Source organism: Netta rufina (assembly GCF_964035555.1).
Source record: "Netta rufina genome assembly, chromosome: 22".
Classification (NCBI taxonomy): Eukaryota; Metazoa; Chordata; class Aves; order Anseriformes; family Anatidae; genus Netta; species Netta rufina.
Genome location: NC_140146.1, coordinates 1,455,374 through 1,476,053, shown reverse-complemented (window position 1 = coordinate 1,476,053; position 20,680 = coordinate 1,455,374). Strand labels below are relative to the sequence as shown.

The 20,680-nt window shown below is 66.8% G+C and overlaps 3 protein-coding genes across 3 annotated transcripts in view; 2 read left to right on the top strand and 1 right to left on the bottom strand.

Annotated features, from left to right (window-relative positions):
* Positions 1 to 9,657, bottom strand: part of HSPG2 (heparan sulfate proteoglycan 2) — a gene marked incomplete at its 5' end in the record, with an annotated part of 35,112 nt that extends 25,455 nt beyond the window's left edge. Inside the window, 18 exon segments of the mRNA XM_084300253.1 lie at positions 30 to 177; positions 287 to 483; positions 570 to 746; positions 817 to 980; positions 1,052 to 1,198; positions 1,282 to 1,433; positions 2,071 to 2,215; positions 2,778 to 2,909; positions 2,980 to 3,099; positions 3,166 to 3,522; positions 3,719 to 3,879; positions 4,300 to 4,358; positions 4,453 to 4,562; positions 4,745 to 4,804; positions 4,933 to 5,016; positions 5,106 to 5,181; positions 5,183 to 5,248; positions 9,601 to 9,657. Of these exon segments, the coding sequence (XP_084156379.1) occupies positions 30 to 177; positions 287 to 483; positions 570 to 746; positions 817 to 980; positions 1,052 to 1,198; positions 1,282 to 1,433; positions 2,071 to 2,215; positions 2,778 to 2,909; positions 2,980 to 3,099; positions 3,166 to 3,522; positions 3,719 to 3,879; positions 4,300 to 4,358; positions 4,453 to 4,562; positions 4,745 to 4,804; positions 4,933 to 5,016; positions 5,106 to 5,181; positions 5,183 to 5,248; positions 9,601 to 9,657 (2,412 nt within the window).
* Positions 9,658 to 11,960: 2,303 nt separating this feature from the next.
* On the top strand, positions 11,961 to 14,422 carry CELA3B (chymotrypsin like elastase 3B; the record flags this gene model as incomplete). Its single annotated transcript, XM_084300209.1, has 8 exons — positions 11,961 to 12,000; positions 12,081 to 12,166; positions 12,255 to 12,352; positions 12,856 to 12,990; positions 13,071 to 13,207; positions 13,660 to 13,805; positions 13,885 to 14,037; positions 14,402 to 14,422. 8 exons carry the CDS (start codon positions 11,961 to 11,963, stop codon positions 14,420 to 14,422), a joined length of 816 nt encoding a protein of 271 aa, XP_084156335.1.
* A 2,134-nt stretch (positions 14,423 to 16,556) lies between these two features.
* TMEM269 (transmembrane protein 269) lies at positions 16,557 to 20,424 on the top strand. Its single transcript, XM_084300197.1, has 6 exons — positions 16,557 to 16,688; positions 18,522 to 18,669; positions 18,754 to 18,851; positions 18,941 to 19,084; positions 19,172 to 19,372; positions 19,497 to 20,424. The coding sequence occupies exons 1-6, from the start codon at positions 16,664 to 16,666 to the stop codon at positions 19,604 to 19,606; spliced, it is 726 nt and encodes a 241-aa protein (XP_084156323.1). The 5' UTR covers positions 16,557 to 16,663; the 3' UTR covers positions 19,607 to 20,424.
* The last annotated feature ends 256 nt before the right edge of the window (positions 20,425 to 20,680 follow it).

The window sequence follows — 20,680 nt, the reverse complement described above, 5'->3', positions numbered from 1 at the left end:
GTCCCCTGTCCCCATGTCCCTGTCCTTACCAGGCAGTGCCCAAAGACCTGGTCACAGGTGCTGGAGTGGCCATGGCAGCTGCAGCCCGAGCAGGTCCCCAGGTAGGGTCCCTGCGGCACCCGCTCGAAATTGGTGGCGCACCGCTGGCATGACAGCCCCATGTAGCCCACGGGGCACCTGGGGACACAGAGGTGTGATGGTGGCACCATGACGGTGGCACTGCGCTGGTGACACCACACCAGTGGGTGCGTTGCTTTGCCAGTGCCCGCAGGCCATCGCCAGTCACCTGCACTCCTCAACATCCCCGGCAGGTGCCAAGCCGGTGTCCCCGGGACTGGTGATATCCATGGCCACGTCGCTGAGCCCCACGCTGGCCATGCGCCCATCATACACTGCCCGCACCAAGATGCCCTCCAGTTCCTGCAGCACCATCAGCAGCAGCTCCCGGCTCACCGGAGCGCCCGTCTCATCCTCCCAGTTGTCCTGTGGGGATGGTGAGCACCGGCGTCACCCCAGGGTGCCACCAGCACCCGTCAGCGCCCTTCAGCGCCCATCCCCAGCGCACCCACCTCGGTGAAGGGGATGCGGCGCTGGTTGAGGATGTCGGGCTGTGTGTCCCCAGCGCGCGCCTGGAGCTGGCGGCCCCGGCCCCGCAGCAGCACGTCGGGGCGGGGGGCTGGCTCAGGGGGCCCCCGGCCCAGCCGGTAGCGCACGCTGTAGCTCAGCGCCCCACCGTAGGCGTCCACCTGGCAAGGGCAGCGCGGTGTCAGCAGCTGTGCCGGGGTGTCCCCAGCCCTGCTGCTGCTCCACGGTCACCTTGTCACCCAGGAAGGGGGCCGGCAGCGCCCAGAAAGCATCGAGAGCCAGGAAGCGCCGGGACAGGTCCAGGAGCTGGAACTCCTCAGTGGCCACATCCACATGCAGCTGGGTGGCCGAGAGCGCCGGCAGGGACGGAGTTGATGGCACCGTCACATTGACACCTGTGGGGAGAGGTTCAGCCCTGTGTGTCGCCCCCCTCCCTGCGCCCTGTCCCCCTGTCCCAGCGACTTACCCTTGAAGTCATCAGGGCGGTCGAAGCGCAGATGCAGGCGGTGGCGGTGGCGGGCGGTGGCACGGCAGGCGGTGGTGACACCGAAGCAGAAGCAGGGCAGGCAGCGGGATGTGCCCGTCACCTGGAAGTGGCCCTCGGGACAGGGACCTGCGGGGACGAGGAGGGGATCAGTTGAGGGCGCAGGGACAGGAGCAAAGGACGGGGAGGTGGCGGCAGCTGGGGATGCTCACCGGGGCGGGGGGTGACAGTGAGGACACTGTCGGGGATGCCGAAGACCATGCCGCGGGTGTTGATGGCCTCACAAGTGTAGGCGCCCTGGTCAGCCTCCTTCACGTCCCGGATAGTCAGTGTGCCCTGCCCGCCCTCGCTCACGATGGACACCCTGCATGGCACACTCACTGCACCACACGCTCACGGCACCGCACGCTCAGTGCACGGCGTGCTTGGCACATGGCGTGCTGGGTGCACAGCACACTCGGTGCACAGCATCCTTGGTGCACGGTGTGCTTGGTGCCTGGCACGCTTGGTGCCTGGCGTGCGTGGTGCACGACACACCTGGTGCAGAACACACCTGGTGTACGACACGCTCGGTGCACAACACAACTGGTGCATGACACACCTGGTGCATGACACGCTCGGTGCCCGGCACACCGTGCCACCCAGCGCAAGGACCAGCCTTGGGCACAACCCTGCTGCTTGCTGCAAGCCCCGCCCCCAGCACTCACCTTTGCAAAGCCCCCACCCACAGCAGGCCCCGCCCCTTGCTGAGCCCCGCCCCCACAAGCTCCTCCCACCCCACAGCCACGCCCCTTGCATGAGCCCCACCTTTGCAGACCCCTCCCTGAACCTCACGCCACGCCCACCGTTGGCCACACCCCTCCTGCAAGCCCCACCCACACAGAAGCCCCATGGGGAGATGTCCCCCACCCCCCCCCGTGACCTCACCCCACCCCTTGACCTCGCCCCTCCCTTGGGCCCCACCCTCCCGTTGGCCCCGCCCCTCCCGGGGCCCCGCCCACCTGCGGCTGGGGGGGATGTTCCCCCAGTTGAGGCGCCAGGTGATGATGGGGGTGGGCACGCCAGTGGCGGCACAGGTGAAGCTCACCGTCTGCCCCGGCACCGCCTGCACCGACTCCCGCGGCGGCGTCACCACCTGCGGCGGCACTGCAGGGCGCGCGTCACCCCCTGCGCCCAGCGCCCCCGGCTGCGGGGACCCCAGCGTCCCAGCACGGTGCCACGCCACGAGGTCTCCTGCCCAGCTCAGGGGACGTGGGGGTTCCATGGCACCATGCTGGGTGACGCGGCACAGGGACCCCAGCACGGCACAGCTTGGGCACGGGGTCCCCAGCCCAGGGAACCCTGCCCCACCTGGCTGGCAGTGTCCGCAGCACGGTGCCATGGCAGAGTCCACGGCATGGCTTGGGCACAGGGTCCCCAGCACAGTGCTAAGCACCGTGCCGTGGCACAATGCCACCAGCATAGGGTCCCCAGCCCCACCTGAGGACGCAGTGTCCCAGCACGGCACCCAGCACGGTGCCACATCAGGGTCCCCAGCCATGCCACAGCTTGGGCGCAGTGTCCCCAGCACCGTCTCCCAGCCGTGCGCAGCAGCGCACTGTCCTCATCACTGCGCCCCCCCACTTGGGTGCGGTGTCCCCAGCACAGTGCCACGACATGGTGTCCCCAACCCCTGTCCGGTGTCCCCATGACCCCAGGTGCCACTTACTGCAGCCAACCTCGTCGGAGCGGTCAGGGCAATCGGGCTCCTCATCGCAGTGGTAGCTGGCGGGGATGCAGGTCCCGCTGGCTACGCAGCTGAACTGGTCTGGCCCACACGCCGCGCCAGGCGCCTTGGTGGCTACAAGGGACAGCAGCCATCAGCCGGAGCCATGTCACCACGCGTCCCCACCGCTCCCAGCCACACTCACGGCAGTCGGTCTCATCTGAGCCGTCCCCGCAGTCGTTGTCCCCATCGCAGCGCCACAGCTTCAGGGCGCAGTGCCCATTGCGGCACTTGAACTCATTGGGCTCGCAGGGCGACGGGGTGCCTGGTGGGGGCAGGGTGTCAGCACCCGCCCCGGGGTGCCACCGCCGCCACCCCCCTGGTAACTCACCGCAGTCCTCCTCGTCGCTGCCATCGGCGCAGTCGCGCTCGCCATCGCAGAGGTAGTCACGGGGCACACAGCGCCCATCGGCGCAGGTGGCCTCGGCCGGCCGGCACCCAGCTTTGGGTGGCAGGGGGCGGCGGGTGGTGGCAGGGACAGTGACCAGCGGGCGGGTGGTGGCGGGCCGGGCTGTGCTGGGGGGCACGGGGCGCGCCGGGGAGGTGGCCGGGGGGGGCTCGCCGCAGCCCTGCTCGTCCGAGGCGTCGCGGCAGTCGGGGCGGCGGTCGCAGCGGTACTCCTGGGCAATGCACTCGCCACTGCCGCAGGAGAACTCCAGGGCGGTGCAGGGGCGCAGATGAGGGGTCACTGCACGGGGGGGGTTACTGTCAGGGGGGGTGTCCTGTGTCCTGTCCCCCCCATCACCCGCCCTTAGATATCACGATGCAAATGGCAAAAAATGGGGGGCTCAAGGTGTGCTGGCACGCAGGACCCCGTGCTGTCCCCAGTGGCCCCACAATTGAGGTTTAGGGTGGGGGGTGCTCCGTGCCCCCCTGGTGCTCACCGGCCCCCAGGCGCCGGAACTGGAAGCCGACGGGCGAGGTGACGAAGGAGGCGATGGAGCCAGCAGCCACCACGTCCCGCAGCACGGCCCCGATCTGCGCCTCGTCCCCGTTGCCCTCCGAGCCCACATCCAGCTCCACGAAGACGCTGCCCTCCAGTTCCCTGTGGGCAGGGGATCAGCGCCTCAAAGCCCCCACCCCAACCCCCCTGTAACCCCAAAACTTCCTGCTCCCCCAAAACTTCCCCCGCACCCTGTACCTCCCTTTCACCCCAAAACTTCTCATGCCCCCACACCTCCACTGCACTCCCCAAAGCATCTCATCCCCAGACCTCCCTCTGCCTCCAAACTTCCCTGCACCCCAAAACCTCTCCACCCTCCCAAACCTCCTCTGCACCCCAAATACACCCATGTCCCCCAACCTCCCCATACCCCACCACACTTCCCCTGCACCTCAAACCTTCCCATCCCTCCTGAGCCTCCCCTGCACCCCAAGCCTCCCCATTACCCCCAAATCTTCTCATCCTCCCCAAACCTCCCCTGCACCCCCAAACCTCCCCGTTGTCCCCCATGCCCCCACTCACTTGATGAACACCACATTGACCATTTGGTCCCCAGGGATCTTGTAATATTCTGACTCCAGCTGAAGCAGGGGAAGCACGGGCGGTGAGGGTGCACCCTTGGGTGCCCCCCACCAAAACCTGGGCTGGGGGTTCCCCCCGGTGCACCCCACTCACAGTATCCACCACGGCCTCCGAGACCTCCCGAAACTCATCTGAATTGGCATCCTCCAGCCGGGGGCTGTAGTCAATGCTGTGGGTGAAGTTCACCAGCGCCCGGAAATAAACTGGGGGGGGGGGGGGGGGAGAGGAGAGGGTGTTGGCATCCCAAAAAATACCCCTCAGGTACCCCCAACCCCAGCAGCACCCCCCCGCATCAGCCAGCCCCCCGCCACTGAAGGAAACCAGCCCACAGGACTGAGAAAGAGTCGGAAGGTGGCGGGGGGGGGTCACAAGAAGTGGCACTTACTCAGCGGGGGGTCATCCTCGGGCTCGGCCACCACCATGCCTGCTGGCGGGGGCACGGGCACTGCCCGCCGAGGAGAAGGAGGAGGAGGAAGGAGAGCAGAGAGGATGGAGAAGAGACAGAGCTTGAGCGCAGCGCAGAGGAGCGCAGTGTCCCGCGGGCACCGGTGCCACCCAGAGGCGTCCCCTTACCGGTGGGTGCCAGCCCAACGCCAGGCACCGAGGGGCTCCCGGCCACCAGCAGGATGTCACCGCTGCCGTACTCCCCACTGCCATCTGCGAGAGCAACACCGTGAGCCCTCGGGGACACCCAGGGACCATGCAGCCCCGTGTGCATCCCCCAGTGCCACCCTGTGCCACATTACCCCCGGATGCCTCATCTGCCAGCAGGTCCTCGTCATCGGAGAGCTGGGCGTAGTACCGCCGCCCCCGCGCGCACCCCAACGCGGTCGGCCACCGTGTCCTCAGGGAACGTGGTCTCGGCCAGGCCCCTGGCACTGTGGGTCACCTGGAGGGGGGGACACATGGCCATCACCGCCAGGCCACGTCACCGGGGCTCCCCCGCTCCGGGGCTGCTGGCAGGGCCGGGGCTGCATAGCTGGGCGGTGGAGTCACCACGGCCGGCGCGGCTGGGAAGAGGGAGCCGGGGGGGGGGGGGATGAGCTCATCTCGCGCCCCCCCCGCCGCCCACCCACCGCATTCCTGCGCCCAGCACGGCCCCAGCGCGGGGACACGCATGTGCAGCTGCACCCAGGTTGTGCACGGTGGGGGGACGTGTGTGCACCACGGCATGGGGCCATGCACAGGAGCTTTCACCGCCACGTGTGTGCTGACACGGGGGTGAGTGCTCCGTGCACGGCGGCGTGTGGCCGGGAACGTGCATCCACACCACTGCGTGCGCATGCCGGCTCGTGCATGTGTGTGCACAGCAATGTGGTGCCATGCGAGTGCATTTGCACTGGTGCACATGCACACTGACACAAGGACACGTGTGCATGGCGACACGGCAATGTCTGCATGTGCATTTGCACCACCACAAGTGCAGTGACATGGGGCACGTACATGCACTTGCACTGCCACGCATGTGCCAACGCAGGGATGTGTGTGCAAAGCAACACAGGGCTGCTTGCGTGTGCACTTGCACAACCTTGTGCACGCACCAACACGGGGACTTGCATGCACAGCAACAAAGCACCACGCATCCACACCCTGCAACTGCAATGCCCCCATGTGCACACGTGAACGGGCACCAGCACCCTGCCGGCTGCCCCCTTGGGTGCCCCCAGCACCCACTGTGGTTCCCGCAGTGCCGGGGGGGGGGGATGAGGGCCGCTCCCCCCACACACACACTGGCACCCGTGCAGGCTGGTGAGGAGGAATCCGTCGGGGCAGCACTTTGCTGTGCAAACAAGCGCAGGCGGATTAAGCAGGCGCTGGGGGCCGGCGCGGAGCCCGGGGGGGATTTACCCGCTCGCCCGCACAATGGGTGGGAATCGTGGCGTTCCCCCCCCCCACTGCACAGACGGCGGGCGCCCCAAAATAACCCAGCTGCGGGAGGGGACGCCCCGCAGGTGCCGCTGCTGGCCTTGGCATAGAGGGTGCACTGGGGGAAACTGAGGCATGAGGGGAGGTCCCCCAGGCATGCACTGAGCTGGTGAGTGCTCTGCTGCTGACCCCCCCCCCATGCATGCATGGAGTTTGGGGGTGTTCTACTGGTGCCCCCTAATGCATGCACAGTGCCTGTGGGTGCTTTGCTGGTGCCTCCAGTGCACGCACTGAGTGTGGGGGTGCTCTGCTGGTGCCCCCATGCATGCACCGAGCTTGTGGGTGCTCCACGGCCACACATGCACTGAGGGGGTGGGTGCTCTGCCATCCCCCCCCTGCACCCCCAAACACGCTGCAGGTGTCAGGGTGCTCTGCCGCTGCTTCCCACTCATGCACTGAGCCTGCGGGTGCTCTGCCATCACCACCCCCATGCAGTGGGGCCTGGCGGGCATGGTGCCCCCCCGGCAGCCCCAGCCCAGCTGTCCGGTGGCGGGGCCGGGCGCCAGGGGGGTGCGGGGGGGCCCGGACCCATCTCGGGTTACCGGAAGCGGCCCCGGCCGCGGCACCCGGGCGCCCGGCTCACCCGGTGGGGCAGAGCGCCCGGCCGGACGCCGCCGCTCACATTTTCCACTCACTGGCCCAAATCCTGCCCCGGCCTCCATTGGGACCGGGGAAATGAGGTGCGGGGGCCCCCAGCTCCACAGCACCGGCTGGAGGTGGAGGAGGAGGAGGAGGAGGAAGAGGAGGAAGCACCACCCCGCTGTCACGTCCGCCGGTGCCACGTGCGGCTTTGCTCGACGCCCCGAACCGCAGAGGGCCCCCCCTATAAATCCACCCTATGGATGTGCTCCCCCCCCTTTGCACCGCGGCGGCTGGGCGAGGAAGAGGAGGAAGCGCGGGGTGACGCATCGCCCCGGCGCGCAGGAAGCCCCGGCCGTGGAGGGGCCAGGAATAATAACCGGGGGGGGTTATTAATAGCCGCCCCCCCCAGCCCCATTGTTTCCCCAAGGCCGGAGCTCTCCAAGCCAAAAGGTGTTTCCCCCCGCCAGCTTCCTCCACCCGCCGGCCTCCCCGGCCAAGGGCACCCGGCTGCGGTGCTGAGCGCCTGTGGGCTGGGGGGGGGTTGGAGGGGGTGCAATCCCCCCCCCCCCGTGCCGCCACAGCTGGCGGGGACGCCCCCGGGGGACGGCAGCAGCTGCCTGACCCCCCCCGACTCTCCCCCCCACCCAGTGATTTGGGGGCAAAAACAGCTGCAGGGTGGGAGTGTTGGCTGGGGGGAGCCTGAACCCCGCTGGAGGAGAGGGGGAGCGGAGGGAGGGGGGAGCAGGGTGCCCCCCCCCGGGCACATTCCTCCCCGCTCTGCATTGCCTAATTTATCCCGAATGGCCGCGTTTCGGGGCAGAGGGAACGCGAGGGGACCAGGCGCGCTGGCACGCCGGGCTGGCGGCCGACCCAGGCGGGCGGGCGCCCTCCTCCTCCTCCTCCTCGGCCTCCTCCTCCTCCTCCCCGGCCTGCTCCTGGCCAGGCCATCTTTGGCGATGGGAGCGTTCGGCCGCGGCAGGAGTTGGTGACCGGGCAGGGGCAAAGCGCGCCCGGAGCGCACAGGGCCACATGCGGCGGTGGCAGAGCCCAGGGGGTCCCCGGGGGTCCCCAGCAGGGTGGTGCGAGGCTGAAGGCCCCACACGTGCAGAGCCATCCCCTACAGCACGCTCATACTCACACACAGGCGTGCAAGCACACGCAGCGGCACGCACATTCGTGTGCAAGCCCAAGTGTGCGAGGGCGGCACGGCACAGGGCTGCGCACAAGCCATGCGGGTGCCAGCCCCCCCGTGGCATGGCGTGCACACAGCCGGGGGGCACACGCGTGTGTCTGTGCGTGCACACGCGTGTGCGTGCCCCACCGTGCCCCCCCCGCCCGCCCCTGCCCCCAGGCCCGATGCTATCGCACATTCCTGCCCTGACCTCTCCCCGCGCCTGCCTTAACCCTTCCCGGCGCGGGACACTTTGGGGGGGGCACCCCCAAGCCCCCAAACCCCCCCTAACGGGAGGGTGGGGCTGGCCCTGACGCCACGGTGCCATAGGGCTGGTGCCCCCCCCTCCCTCACCCTGGCACATTCCTGGGTGTCCCAAGCATGCTTGGTGCCCCCCCCCCCCCCAACAGGGTGCCACCGCTGTCCCCAGACCCCCCTCACCCGCACAGTGGCAGCAGGGCTGGGGGGGTGCAAAGCCGCAGCCCCCCCCCCAGCCTCGTCACCCCTCTGCCCTGTGGAGGCGGGGGGGGGGGGGCACGGCCCTGCCAGCATGGCCCTGAGCAGAAAGGCCCCTCTGTTCTCCGCCCCGGGCAGCGTCCCAGCCCCAAACCACCCCGCTGCCCCCCCCGGCACGGGTGGGGGCCCCACAGCACCCGGTGGAACCCCCCCAGCTCCACACTTTGGGACCCCTCTAGATTTGGGGACCAGGCCCAGCCCTATCTCAGCAGCCCCAGCCTGCACCCTGAACCCCCTGGGGGTACCCAAGGGACCCCCCTAGGCAGCCCCCCCATGACTGGTGGCCCCCCCAGCCCCGGGGGTATTTCGGGAACGCTATTTTTACAGGCTGCCCGGTGCTGCCTGTCACCCTTTAAATTTAGCCAGGGCGGGAGAGGGGGATGGGGGGACCCTGGGGGTCCGCAGTACCCCAAAAACAGGATGCACTCCCACATGTGCCCCCCGTGGGATCTATGGGGTCCCACGTGGTCACGGCCTGAACCCCTGCTTGCTTTGGGGGATGGTGGGGACCCCAAAGGCCAGGGGACCCCAATTCCCAGATGGGATGGGGCAGGGTGGTGGGGACCCCCATCTCCAATCCAGGAAGACCTCAGTTCCCTCAGGGACAAGGCACGGGGGCCCCACGCGCCCCCACTCCGTGGGTGACCCCGACTCCCTGACTGGGCTGGGGATGGGGCAGGGGGACCCCACAGCCCCCGGGGGGACCCCAACTCCCCCCGGTCCATGGGGGACCCCGGTGCCGCAGGGGTCAGGGCAGGTTGCTGCCCCCCTCTCCCCGGCGTTGCAGCGCCTCCCCCACGTCCCCAGTTGCGCGTGGGGTGCGGGGGGGGGTCCCCAACTCCCCCGCGGGACGGGGCGGTCAGGACGGCGTCCCCAGCCGCGGGGGCACAGCGCACGGCGAGGGAGAGGGGCGGGGGGACCCGAATTCCTCCACGGGACAGGGCACGGGGGGGGGGGACCCCCAGCCCCGGACCCGGTACACGGTGTGGGGGGGAACCCCCCCCCTGCTCCCACCCGGCCCCGCTCCCCGCCGCCCCCAGACTCACTCCGAGGGCACCGAGCAGCAGCAGGGCGCCCAGCGCGGCGGGCACCGGCGGCCCCATCGCCCCGCTCCGTCCCGCTCCGTCCCGCTCCGCGCCGCCGCCGCCGCCCCGGTCCCGGCCCCGGCCCCGGCCCCGGGCCCGCCCGCCGATCTGGGCGGGGCCGCCGGGGCACGCGCCCACGGGGGGGACCGGGGCGCGCGCCCACGGGGAGGGCAGCGCCGCGCGTGCACGCAGGGGCGCGTGGGGACACTGGGGGGGGGGGGGCGGGGGGCACGGGGACAGCCGGGGACACCCGGGGGGCGACACGGGGCCGCCGGGGGGGAGCGGGACGCGGGGCACCTCTGTGCGTGCCCACGGGGGGCGTGGGGACAGCCTGGGGACGTGGGGAGCAGCTCCCGTGCGGGCGCGTGGCGACACCTGGGGACAGCCTGGGCCGCACTTCGGTGCGCGGAGACACCGGAGGGCGCGGGGACAGCGTGGGGGCACCTCCGTGCGTGCCCACGGGGGGGCGCGGGGACGGTGTGGGGACGTGGGGAGCAGCTCTCGTGCACGCGTGGCAACACCTGGGGACACTTCGGTGCACAGAGACGTGGGGTGTGCGGGGACAGCTTGGGGGCAACTCCGTGCGTTGGCACAGGGACATGGGGACACGCAGGGACACCGTGGGGACATGTGGAGCACCTCCACTCGCGGACACATGGCGGCACCTCTGTGCACACCCACGGGGAAATGTGGGTGCGTGGGGACCCCGGGGGGCACCTCTGTGCACGCCCATAGGGACATGTGGGGGCACCGTGGGGACATGGGGAGCACGCAGGGACACGGGGGGCTGTGGGGACACCCAGACACACACACACACAGGGACACGTGCGCATGGGGCTGCTGCTGTGTGATGTGCCCACAGCAACACCCAGGTGACACGAGCGGGCCCATGGGGACACCCAGTGCCACCAGGGGACCCCACAGCCCCCAGCATAGGGTGGTGGCGCTGGGCCAGCCCCAGACTGGGACAGGGGCATGGATGTCTATGGGGGTAATGGGGGCCACCAGCTGTGTGGGGAGTAGAGGGACTATAGGGGGGCAAATGTGGTTATATGGGGCTGTGGAGGAACCAGGGGCATTGGGAACTGTGGAGGATACTGAGGGTATGGGGATATAGGGGATATGGGGGTTATCGCTGCACAGGGATTTGTAGGGACTATGGGGGGACCAGGGGGATTCAGAAGCATGAGGGATACTGGGGACATGGGGGTTCATCTGGGTGTGGGGGCTATGGGGGACACAAGGGTTTGTAGGGGTTATGGGGGGAACCAGGGGCATTGGGTAGTATGGAGCATATTGGGGGGAGGGGGCTTGGGGAGCATGGGGGCTTTGGGGCTATAGGGGGACCAGGACATGAGGGTATGGGGGCCACAGGGAGTATAGGGGTACAGGGCATATAGAAGCTATGGGGTGCCAGGTTCATAAAGGATATGGGGACTGTAGAGGACACAGGGACTCTGGGGGACACAGCTGTTCACAGGGGCTGGGGGGGGCACCAGGTACATGGGGGTATGGGGTTTATCATGGCGTATATGGACGATAAGGAGCACAGAGATATAGGGTGTCTGGGGGCACTAATGGTGTTGGGGGTCTATGGGAGCTATGGGGGGACACCAGGGCTATGGGGAGCGCAGGGGGTAACTGAGGGGCTGGGGGCACCAGGGGCACAGGGGCTATGGGGGCAGAGGAGCCCTGGGGAGCACAGGGACTGTAGGGTCCATGGTGGATACCTGGTGGTATGGGGATTTTGGAGGGGACAAGGGACCTGGGGGGGTATAGAGGTTATAAGGGGGCTGGGGGCACCAGGAGCAAGAGAGGTATGGGGCTACAGGATGCGGAGCTGCTATGGGAGGGGGGCTGCAGGGCCAAGGGGGTGTACGTGGTATATATGTCACTGAGTCCATGGGGGACCATATGGGGACACACAGCCCCCGGTCACACCCACGCAGGCCTGGCTGGATGGGTGCTGGTGGCCACGTGCCCCCCCCCCCCCGGCCCCTATAGCCAAGGCCAGGCGTTAATGGTTAACCCCCGGCCCCCACACCTGTGTGGCTCCCAGGGGGGCTGGCACCCCGGAGTGCCCCACACAGGGCGCTGGGACCCCCTCAGCCATGCCTGTGGGGTGCCCCCCACAGTGTGACCGCAGGGAGGGGTCCCGGCACGCCCCCACCCCACAGAGGCACCCCGCGCCCCCTGGCAGCACCCAGCTGGGTGCCGGCTGCCCCTTCCCAGGGGTGTCCTTGGGGTAGCGAGTGCCCCGATAAGGGGGGAGATTTAAGGCTGGCGGTCGACCCGTGGGCCCTTGCTGAGCTGGGATCATGATGCTGACGCTCCTTGTCCCCCTGCTGCTTGTGGCTAGCGGTAAGCTGTCCCCAACCTCCCCCAACATCCCCAATTTGGGGGTCCCGGCACCCTGGGGTGACCGACACCCTGTCGTGCAGGCTGCCAGGCCGCGGTGCTGCCAAAAGAACCGCAGTCGCGGGTGGTGAACGGGGAGGATGCGGTGCCCTACAGCTGGCCCTGGCAGGTGAGCGGCACGGGGATGGGGACGGGGACGCGGTGGGGACACCCAGTGGGTGACGTGGCCCCTTTCCACCCCGTGTCCCCCGCTGCAGATCTCGCTGCAGTACGAGCGCGACGGCACCTTCCGCCACACCTGCGGGGGCACCCTCATCGCACCCGGCTGGGTGATGACGGCCGCGCACTGCATCTCGTGAGCGGGGCGCAGGATGGGGGGGAGGGGGGTGTACAGGAGGGGTAGGGGGTGCAGGATGGGTGCAGGTGGGCTGCATGGTGCAGGATGGGTGCATGGAATGGGTGTAGGGTGCAGGGGGGGTGCTGGGTGGGGTAAGGATGATGCAGGGTGCAGGGATGGGCACATGGAGGGGATGTGGGGTGCAGGGTGGGAGGATGGGTGCACAGAAGAGGTGCAGGGTGCAGGATGGGTGCAGGGGGTGCGAGGTGCAGGGTGGGTGCACGGAAGGGGTGCAGGAGGGGTGCAGGGTGGGTGCATGCAGGAGGTCCAGGATGCACCAGGGACGGGCAGGGGGGTGATGGGCTGTGCAAGGGGGTGATGTGTGCAAGGAGGGTGCAGGGTGGGCACACAGGAGTGCAGGCTGTGGGGATGGGTGCAGGAGGGCTGCAGCCCCCATCCCCCGGGGCACCCCCGGTACCACACAGCGTGGCATCCCCTGAGGGCCGTGTCCCCACGGGCAGCTCCACGCTCACCTACGAGGTGGTGCTGGGTGAGTACGACATGAGCACTGCCGAGGGCCCTGAGCAGCGCATCCCTGTCGCCTCCTCTGACATCTTCGTGCACCCCAAGTGGAGAAGCTCATGCGTGGCCTGCGGGTGAGCAGGGTCCCAGAGGCGTGGGGGGATGCCGTCCCCACCCAGAGCCCCCACGACATGTGTGTGTCCTCCTGTGGCAGCAACGACATCGCCCTGATGAAACTGCGGCACAACGCGGTGCTCAACAACCAAGTGCAGACGGGGCAGCTGCCGCCCGCCGGCACCATCCTGCCCAACGGCTACCCCTGCTACCTGAGCGGCTGGGGGCGTCTGTCCAGTGCGTCCCTGCGGCGTGGGGACAGCGCCCGGCTGCTCCCCGGGGAGGGGGGGGGGGGGGCGGATACGGGATGGAGAGATGGAGGAAAGGAGGGATGGGTGGTGGAAGGAAGGGATGCGTGGAGATACAGGGATGGGGAAATGGAGGGAGGGATGGAGGGATGGAAGGGGGGAAGGATGGGATGGAGGGAAGGACATGGGAGGGAGGGATGAGGGCTCGTTGGAAGGATTGATGGATGATGGATGGATGACGGACAGATGTTTGGATGCTTGGATGGATGGATGGTGGGATGGTGGGATGGATGGAAGAATGGATAGATGGATGATGGATAGACAGATGATGGACAGGTGATGCATGGATGCTGGATGGACGTGTGACGGATGGGGCTGGCGGGCAGGATGCCAGGCACAGGGCTGTCTGTCTGGGTCCCTGAGCCCCCCCCCCATTGGCAGCTGGCGGCCCGCTGCCGGACCGGCTGCAGGAGGCGCTGATGCCCGTGGTGGACTATGAGCACTGCACGCAGCCCGACTGGTGGGGCAGCCTGGCCATCCGAACTACCATGATCTGTGCTGGCGGAGCCGAGAAGGCTGGCTGCAATGTGAGTGCTGCTCTGGGCTGCTCCGTGCTGGGGAAACCAGGGCACCCCAACCCCAGACTGACCCCAACCCCATCCCCAGGGCGACTCGGGCGGCCCCCTGAACTGCCAGGCTGACGATGGGCACTGGGAGGTGCACGGCATCACCAGCTTTGTCTCGGGACTGGGCTGCGACACCCCGAAGAAGCCCACTGTCTTCACTCGCGTCTCTGCCTTTGAGGACTGGATCGCTGAGGTGGGCACTGGGGTGCTGGGACAATGGGGTTCTGGGGTAATGGGGTGCTGGGATGCTGTGGTGTCTGGGTACCACGTTGTTGGGATGCCATAATGTTGGGTGCCAGGGTGTCGGGGTGTCAGGGTACCATGGGGCTGGGATGTATGGTGCTGGTGTACCGTAGTGTTGGGGTGCTGGGGGGGCAGTGTATCCACGTGTCAGGGTGCCAGGGCACTAGGGTGCTGGGATGTTGCGGTGCCAGGGTGCTGGGGTGTTGGGGGCCCAGGTATCAGGGTGCTGGGACATTGGAGTGTGGGTATGTCAAGGTGCTGGGTTACCAGGGCACCGGTGTGTCGCACCCCCCTCAGCCATTTCTCTCTTCCAGACCATAAAGAACAACAGCTGAGATGGGCAGCAGCGACCTCCCGGCATCGCAGAGGGCAAATAAACCTGCAGAGCTGACACCGTGTGTGTCCCGTGTGCTGGGGGAGAGCGGGTGTGCACACGCGTGTGTGTGCAGCCTGGCACGTGCGGCGCCTGGCACAAGCGGCCGCCTTTGCCAGCAGATGGCACTGGCAGAGCGGACGCGGGGAGCGCGGCTGCACCCGTGGCTGTGCCCAGGTGCCACGGGGATGTGCGCCCAGAGACACCGCAGTGCCGTGGGGATGAGCACCCAGAGACACCCAAACACCACGGGGATGGGCCCAGAGGGAGCCCGGGGATACCCAGGCACTATGGGGACAAGCACCCCGGGGTGCCCTGAAGCTATGCTGATGGGTCCCTCGAGATGCAGTGAGACCCACAGGGCAAGGACCTCTGTCCCATGGCACCCTGACGCCATGAGCACCATGAGGTGCCCCGGTGCCACAAGGATGGGCTCCATCCTCCTCCCCAAGGCACCCTGAGGCCATGGGGATGGGCCCTTCTGAGGCCTCCCTTGTGCCATGGGGAAGCTGTCCCCATACTCCCCAAGGTGCCCTGACAGCACAGTGATGGGCCCCCAAGGTGCCCTGATGCCGTGGCAATGGGCACCCAGTGACACCCTGATGCCATGGGGATGGGTACACAGCAGGATCCCGATGTCCCAGTGACGGGCCCCCCTAAGGGGCCCTGATGCCATGTGTCATCCCCCGGCCCCCCAGGTGCCCTGGTGGGCACCCAGAGACACCCAGGTGACACGGGGATGAGCACCCTGAGGTGTCCTGCCACCACGAGAATCGGCTCCTCCCTGATGGCACCCTGAGGCCACGGTGATGGGCACCCCGAAACACCCTGAAGCTGGGGGGGAACAGACAGGCTCTCAAAGACAGCCAGGCACTATGGGCACAAGCACCCCAAGGTGCCCTGATGCCATGGGGTGGGCCCCTCCGGGTGCCCCGTCCCTGGCGTGCGGCCACAACGGAGGCCCTGGGCCCGGCTCTCGCTCGCCGCCTCCTGCCCTCCCGGCCCGGCCGTCGCCTCGCAACCGCCGGCCGCGGCGCGTGACCGGGAACAAAGGGCCCTTTGACGGCGGCCCCGCCGCGGCTGGCACGCATGGGCCCCCTGCTTCCCCCCTCCCGTCCCGGCGGGGACCCCCGTGTCCCCACGAGGATGGGGCCACCCCGAGTCGGGTGGAAAATCCCCATCCCTGTCCTGCCGCGGGGCTGTATGGTTTTATTGGCCCTTGTCAGTGTGCCTGGGGGACCTTTGGTCCCCACGCGGGCCCTTTGCTCCGGCAGCTGAGGCCGCCCCGGCTCGTGACAACCTTGCACAACCGGTGACGCCCTCAGGAGGCCAGGGACGGTGGGGACAGGATGGGCGCTGGCTGCAGGCTGAGCCGGTGGTTCCTTACCAGAAGGGTGGGCACCATGGTGCCCCGATCCCCCCGAGGCAGGGGGACACCACGCGGGGCAACGTGCCAGGCCCGGGTGGCAGAGGGGGCATGGGATAGGGGCTGCACCACGGTGCTGGTGCTGTGGGGCTGGTGGGGGTTGAGCCCGGAGCGGGTGGTGCAAGCCTGGCATGGGTGCTGTGAGCCTGACAAGGGTGCTGTGAGCCTGGCATGGGTGCCGCAAGCTTGGAACAGGAGCTCTGAGCCTGGCATGGGTGCTTCAAGGCAAGTGTGAGTGTTTCAAGGCTGGCATGGTTGCTTGAAGGCCAGCAAGGGTGCTTCAAGGCTGGCATGGGTGCTTCAAGGCTGCAATGGGTGCTGCAAGGCTGGCATGGGTGCTGCAAGGCCAACAAGGGTGCTTCAAGGCTGGCATGGGTGCTTCAAGGCCAACAAGGGTGCTTCAAGGTTGGCATGGGTGCTGCAAGCCTGGCAGGGATGGTGCAAAGCTGGCACACGCGCTGCAAGCCTCTCTTGGGAACTTTGGTCCTGGCACGGGCGCTGTGAGCCTGGCACGGCTCCTTTGAGGCTGGCGTGGACACTTTGAGCCTGGCACTGGCACGTGGCCAGCTCGGCCCCTGGGCAGCTCCTCCCTCGCCGGCAGTGCCAGCCGCCTCCGAAAACCCCCGTGTCCTCTGGCCGGACCCACCCCCCCGGTGACTCAGCCGGTTCCCGGCGAAGCCGATCCCTATATAACGCGGTGCTGCCACACGGGGCCAGCGCCGGCCCTGCCGCCCCTGCCTCAGTTTCCCTCCCTGGGGTGCCCCCGGTGCTGCAGCCATGTGGATGGTGTCACCGCCGGCCGGTAAGTCCCGCCTCGACGCCCCGACAACGCTTGCCCCCAGCACAAGGCTTCCCCCTGAAAAATCACTGGTTTTGGTGGTTTAACACAAAACAGGGATTCGTGGTGGTCATCGGCCAAGTGAGGCTGGTCGGGGGTCGCTGGCACTGGGTGGTTTGGGGGGGAAGGGGATAAGAGAAAGCTTTAAGGTGCTGGCACAGAGCTGCTCCACGCTCTCCTGCGGGGCCGGTGTCGCGCTCAGCTGGGCGGGCAGCGGCAAACCGGGCCGGCAGCCAGCGGCACAGCTCGCTCAGCCCTTCAAATCGGGGCAGAAAATTACAGAAAGAGGCAGCTTGAATAAAACAAGAAGGCGAGCCTGCGCCTCCTTTGGAAAACCCTCCTTCTTGTCGCTGAGAACTCCCAGTTTGGAGCAGGCCCCCGTAACGCCGCATGGAAAGAGCCAAATCCGCCCTTTTTCCTCACAGAAATTGCTGTGCAGAGCGCTGCCCGCAGCACGGGGCTGGGCGGGATGTGGGGCAGCTCCCCCCTTGCCCTGCCGTCCCTCTCACCCCATCCCTTTGCTTTTGGGGCTGGGAACACCAAAAACGGACAAGTTTGGGTGCCGTGGTGATGCCTGGGCATTGTGATGCTGGCAGAGCGCGACGGTGCCACTAACCCTGCCCAGGGCCTGATCCTGCCCGGTGCGGGGACGGGACGGGGTTTGCAAAGGAATTCACCACCTGAGGGCTTTGCTTCGGACAAGCTGTCACCTCGGTCAGAACCAAAACCGCCGCTTTTTGCCTGTTTTTGCCGCCATGAAGGCTGCTCCCTTCCCCAGAGAATTGAGAGACCCCACACCCACCGGCTCAGCCCCAGCACGGGGGGACGGCACGATGCACAACTGCAGTCCCCCCAAAAACACCGTTTCTTGCACGAAAAAAAGAATGGGGCAGGAGGGGCGGTGAAATTTACCCCTGCAGGGCACCGTTCAACGGCTTTTTTTGGGGTGTTTTTCCATCCCCGCCCACTCAGATCAGCCCGAAACCCCGGCAGTGCGGCCCAGGGTGGGGTGGCCAAAGGTCGGCGGTGCAGCACCTCACCCCGCTCGCGGCCCGGCTCGGAGAACGGGAAATTTCCTTCCTTTCTGCAGGTGGCAGCGCCCGGTGGCCGGGGGGCTCGTCGTGCCTGGCCGCCACGAGCTGGCTCAGTCTCAGCCCCGCGGGATGGCGGGGGCTGCGGCGGCGGGGGGGCGAGCGGTTGTGGCTCTTGTTGTGCTCTGACATGCTGTTTTCTTTCAGATGAAGGATGTCACCAGCTTGCCTGGCTTTGGGACCACGGCAAAGGCAGGGTGCAAAACACACTAGTAGGACATGACCCTTAACACTTTCTCTAAAGCGTAGCCCTATAGGTATATAAGATCAATAGAGCTTAACACTGGGGTTGGCTTTTATTCTAAGCTTGGGTTTGGTCTTGGTTTTGGTTTTGTTTTGTTTTGTTATTTTGTTATTTTGTTATCGTTTCACTTTTTTCTTTCGCCTCCTGCGGGCAGACGGAGGCAGGGGCTTCCCCCTGCAGCGCTTGCAAAAAAACAAGCTGTGCAAAAACGGTTTGGGGAGCGGTGCTTCGGTTGTGACCCGCGCCGAGCCGGGAGGAGGAGGAGGGGGAAGGCGCACCGCGAAGGCTCCTGCTGGGGGGGAGCACCCCAAAACCTCCGCTGGCCCCTTCCCAACGCTGGAAGGGGGCTTCGGGGCTTCGGCTCCGAGCACCGACCTGCTACCTCGGGTGCTTAAATAAATCCCAGCCAGAAACCTGTCACCGAGGGGCTGAGCCCTTGACCGGCGTCTCGGTGGCTTGCAGGTATCTTCCAGTACACCAAGAAGCTGTTCCTGAGCAAGCAGGTGGGACGGGCACAGGCACTGGAGTCTGTCCGGAAAAATGCTGCCAACGCGCTCTCCATGGCGAACCTGATCATGGGGCTCTCCTCCATCCTCTGCAGCCTGAACAGGTGGGGAGCAGCCAAAAAAAAAAGGGTAAATCCAGTTAAATCGGTGCTGCCACAGGACTCACCACCTTCCCCCTACTTCCCCAGGCACTATCAGCACTCCTGCTGGCTGCTCCTCGGGGGCTTTCTTCTTGATTTGGCCGACGGAGCCGTCGCCCGCCAGCTCAATGCCTGCTCAGCGCTGGGTGAGTGACCACCCCGGGACCGGGGCCGTGCAAAGGGGGGCTGCCAGGAGCTGTCCCCGCCCCGGCAGCCGCCCACTCACTGCCCACAGGTGCCAAGATGGATGATTTCGCTGACTTCACCTCCTTTGGGCTGGCCACAGCGCTGCTGCTGCAGACGCAGGGTGTGCTGGACGGGCTGCTGGCCATCGCCTACGTGCTGGCCGTCTTCGCTCGCCTCTGCTTCTTCTCCAGCGGTGAGCTGGGGGCTTTGGGGAGTGGTGGCACTTCACGGGGTGGCTGCGCCCTGTTTGGCACCCGGCTGAGTGTGTCGCACCCCACAGAGATCCCCTTCACCTACCGGGGGCTGCCCTGCCCCTACGCCTCCTCGCTGCTGGTGAGCATCTTCCTGCTGACGGGCGGCAACGTCATGCTGCTGCGTGTCACTGCCATCGTCATGATCCTCTTCATGGTCGACCGGGGCTTCTACCCCCATGACAAGGTGCTGGAGTCTCAGCTCTGGAAGAAGGTGATCTATGCTGGAGGTAAGGACAGGGAAGTCTGGCAGCGATCCGGGCAATAAGGCCGGTCGAGCTCTGCCACCCAGCGCTGCCGCACAAGGCACAAACGTGCTGCTCTGCCCTGGGTGCTGATGGTTCTCCCTCACAGGCATTCTGGCTGTGCTGCTCTTGCCCACGACGGTCACTTCCATCTACTACCTCGCCTGGTCGGCGTCTTACATCTTCTCCCCCTTTGCCATCTGGAGCTGCAAAGCCTAAGGGCAAAGTGGCGGCCGCCCTGGTGAGGACTGCTCCGGCCTTACGCTCCACCGAACACGCAGTAAAGCTCTCCTCTCCCCCGCTCTCGGGTGCCAGCACCGGGGTGTCTCGTCTCCCCACCTTCCTTAGCTCTTCCTGGGGAAAGCGGCAGCAGCGGAAGCCAAACCCAGCCTGGCAGGCGCAACGCTGCAGCCCCTGGAGAGGGAAACGCCACCACTCACCCCCTTCAAGTGTTTTCCCAGCTGCAGCAGAGCCTGCTTAGAAAAGAAAATAGTTGAGCTCCCGCAGAGGGAAGCTCTCGGTTTCAGGAGATCTGCCTGCTCCAAACTGCCCTGCCCGTGCCCTCGTCCCTGCAGTGCTGGGCGAATCCACGGCCACAGCCAGAAGAACAACTCCACTCTGGAGGCCGCTTTCCCCCTTTTCTGGGGGATTTGACCCAAAACCCCTCCCCAGACGGTTCCTAGGCTGTCCCCGGTGCATAGCCCTGGGGCGGCAGCTGAGATGTGAATCAAGGTGATGCTCACACAGCTGACACGTTCCCACTGTACACAGTAATTTATTGCCAGCGTGTAATTGTGGCATGTTTACACCCAAGATCCCAACCACGGTGAGGAAACAACCCTGGAGAGGGCAGTGGGGCCCGGCTGTCCCCTCGCGCTGGGCTGGGAGGAAGCCACCGATCAAATCTCCAGAGTGCAACAAAGCTGGGCCCGGTTCTCCCCAAAACCCAGCCCTGAGACACAGGGAGTGTTCCGGTATTTATTTTTTACTCATCACCACAGGGAAATAATATCTCAGCCGTGTTCTTTTTTTCCTTTCTGCGCTCGCTTGATGAGGTGTGGGAGGGAGGGAGGAATGTAGAAGGGAAAAATGGAACTTGAAACCTGCCGGCCGAACTCTCTGGAAATAAAAGCTGGAGAACAACTGCCGCGTGTGAGCCTGCCCGCGGCTGGAAAGCGGAGGGCGTGTGGGTGGAGGAAGGAAGCAAAGGTCAAACCTTGCGCCGAGCAGCAGAGGAAACCAGAGCAAATCTGCGGCTCGGGCCCCTGGGGAGGCTCCTGCAGCGCGAGCAGC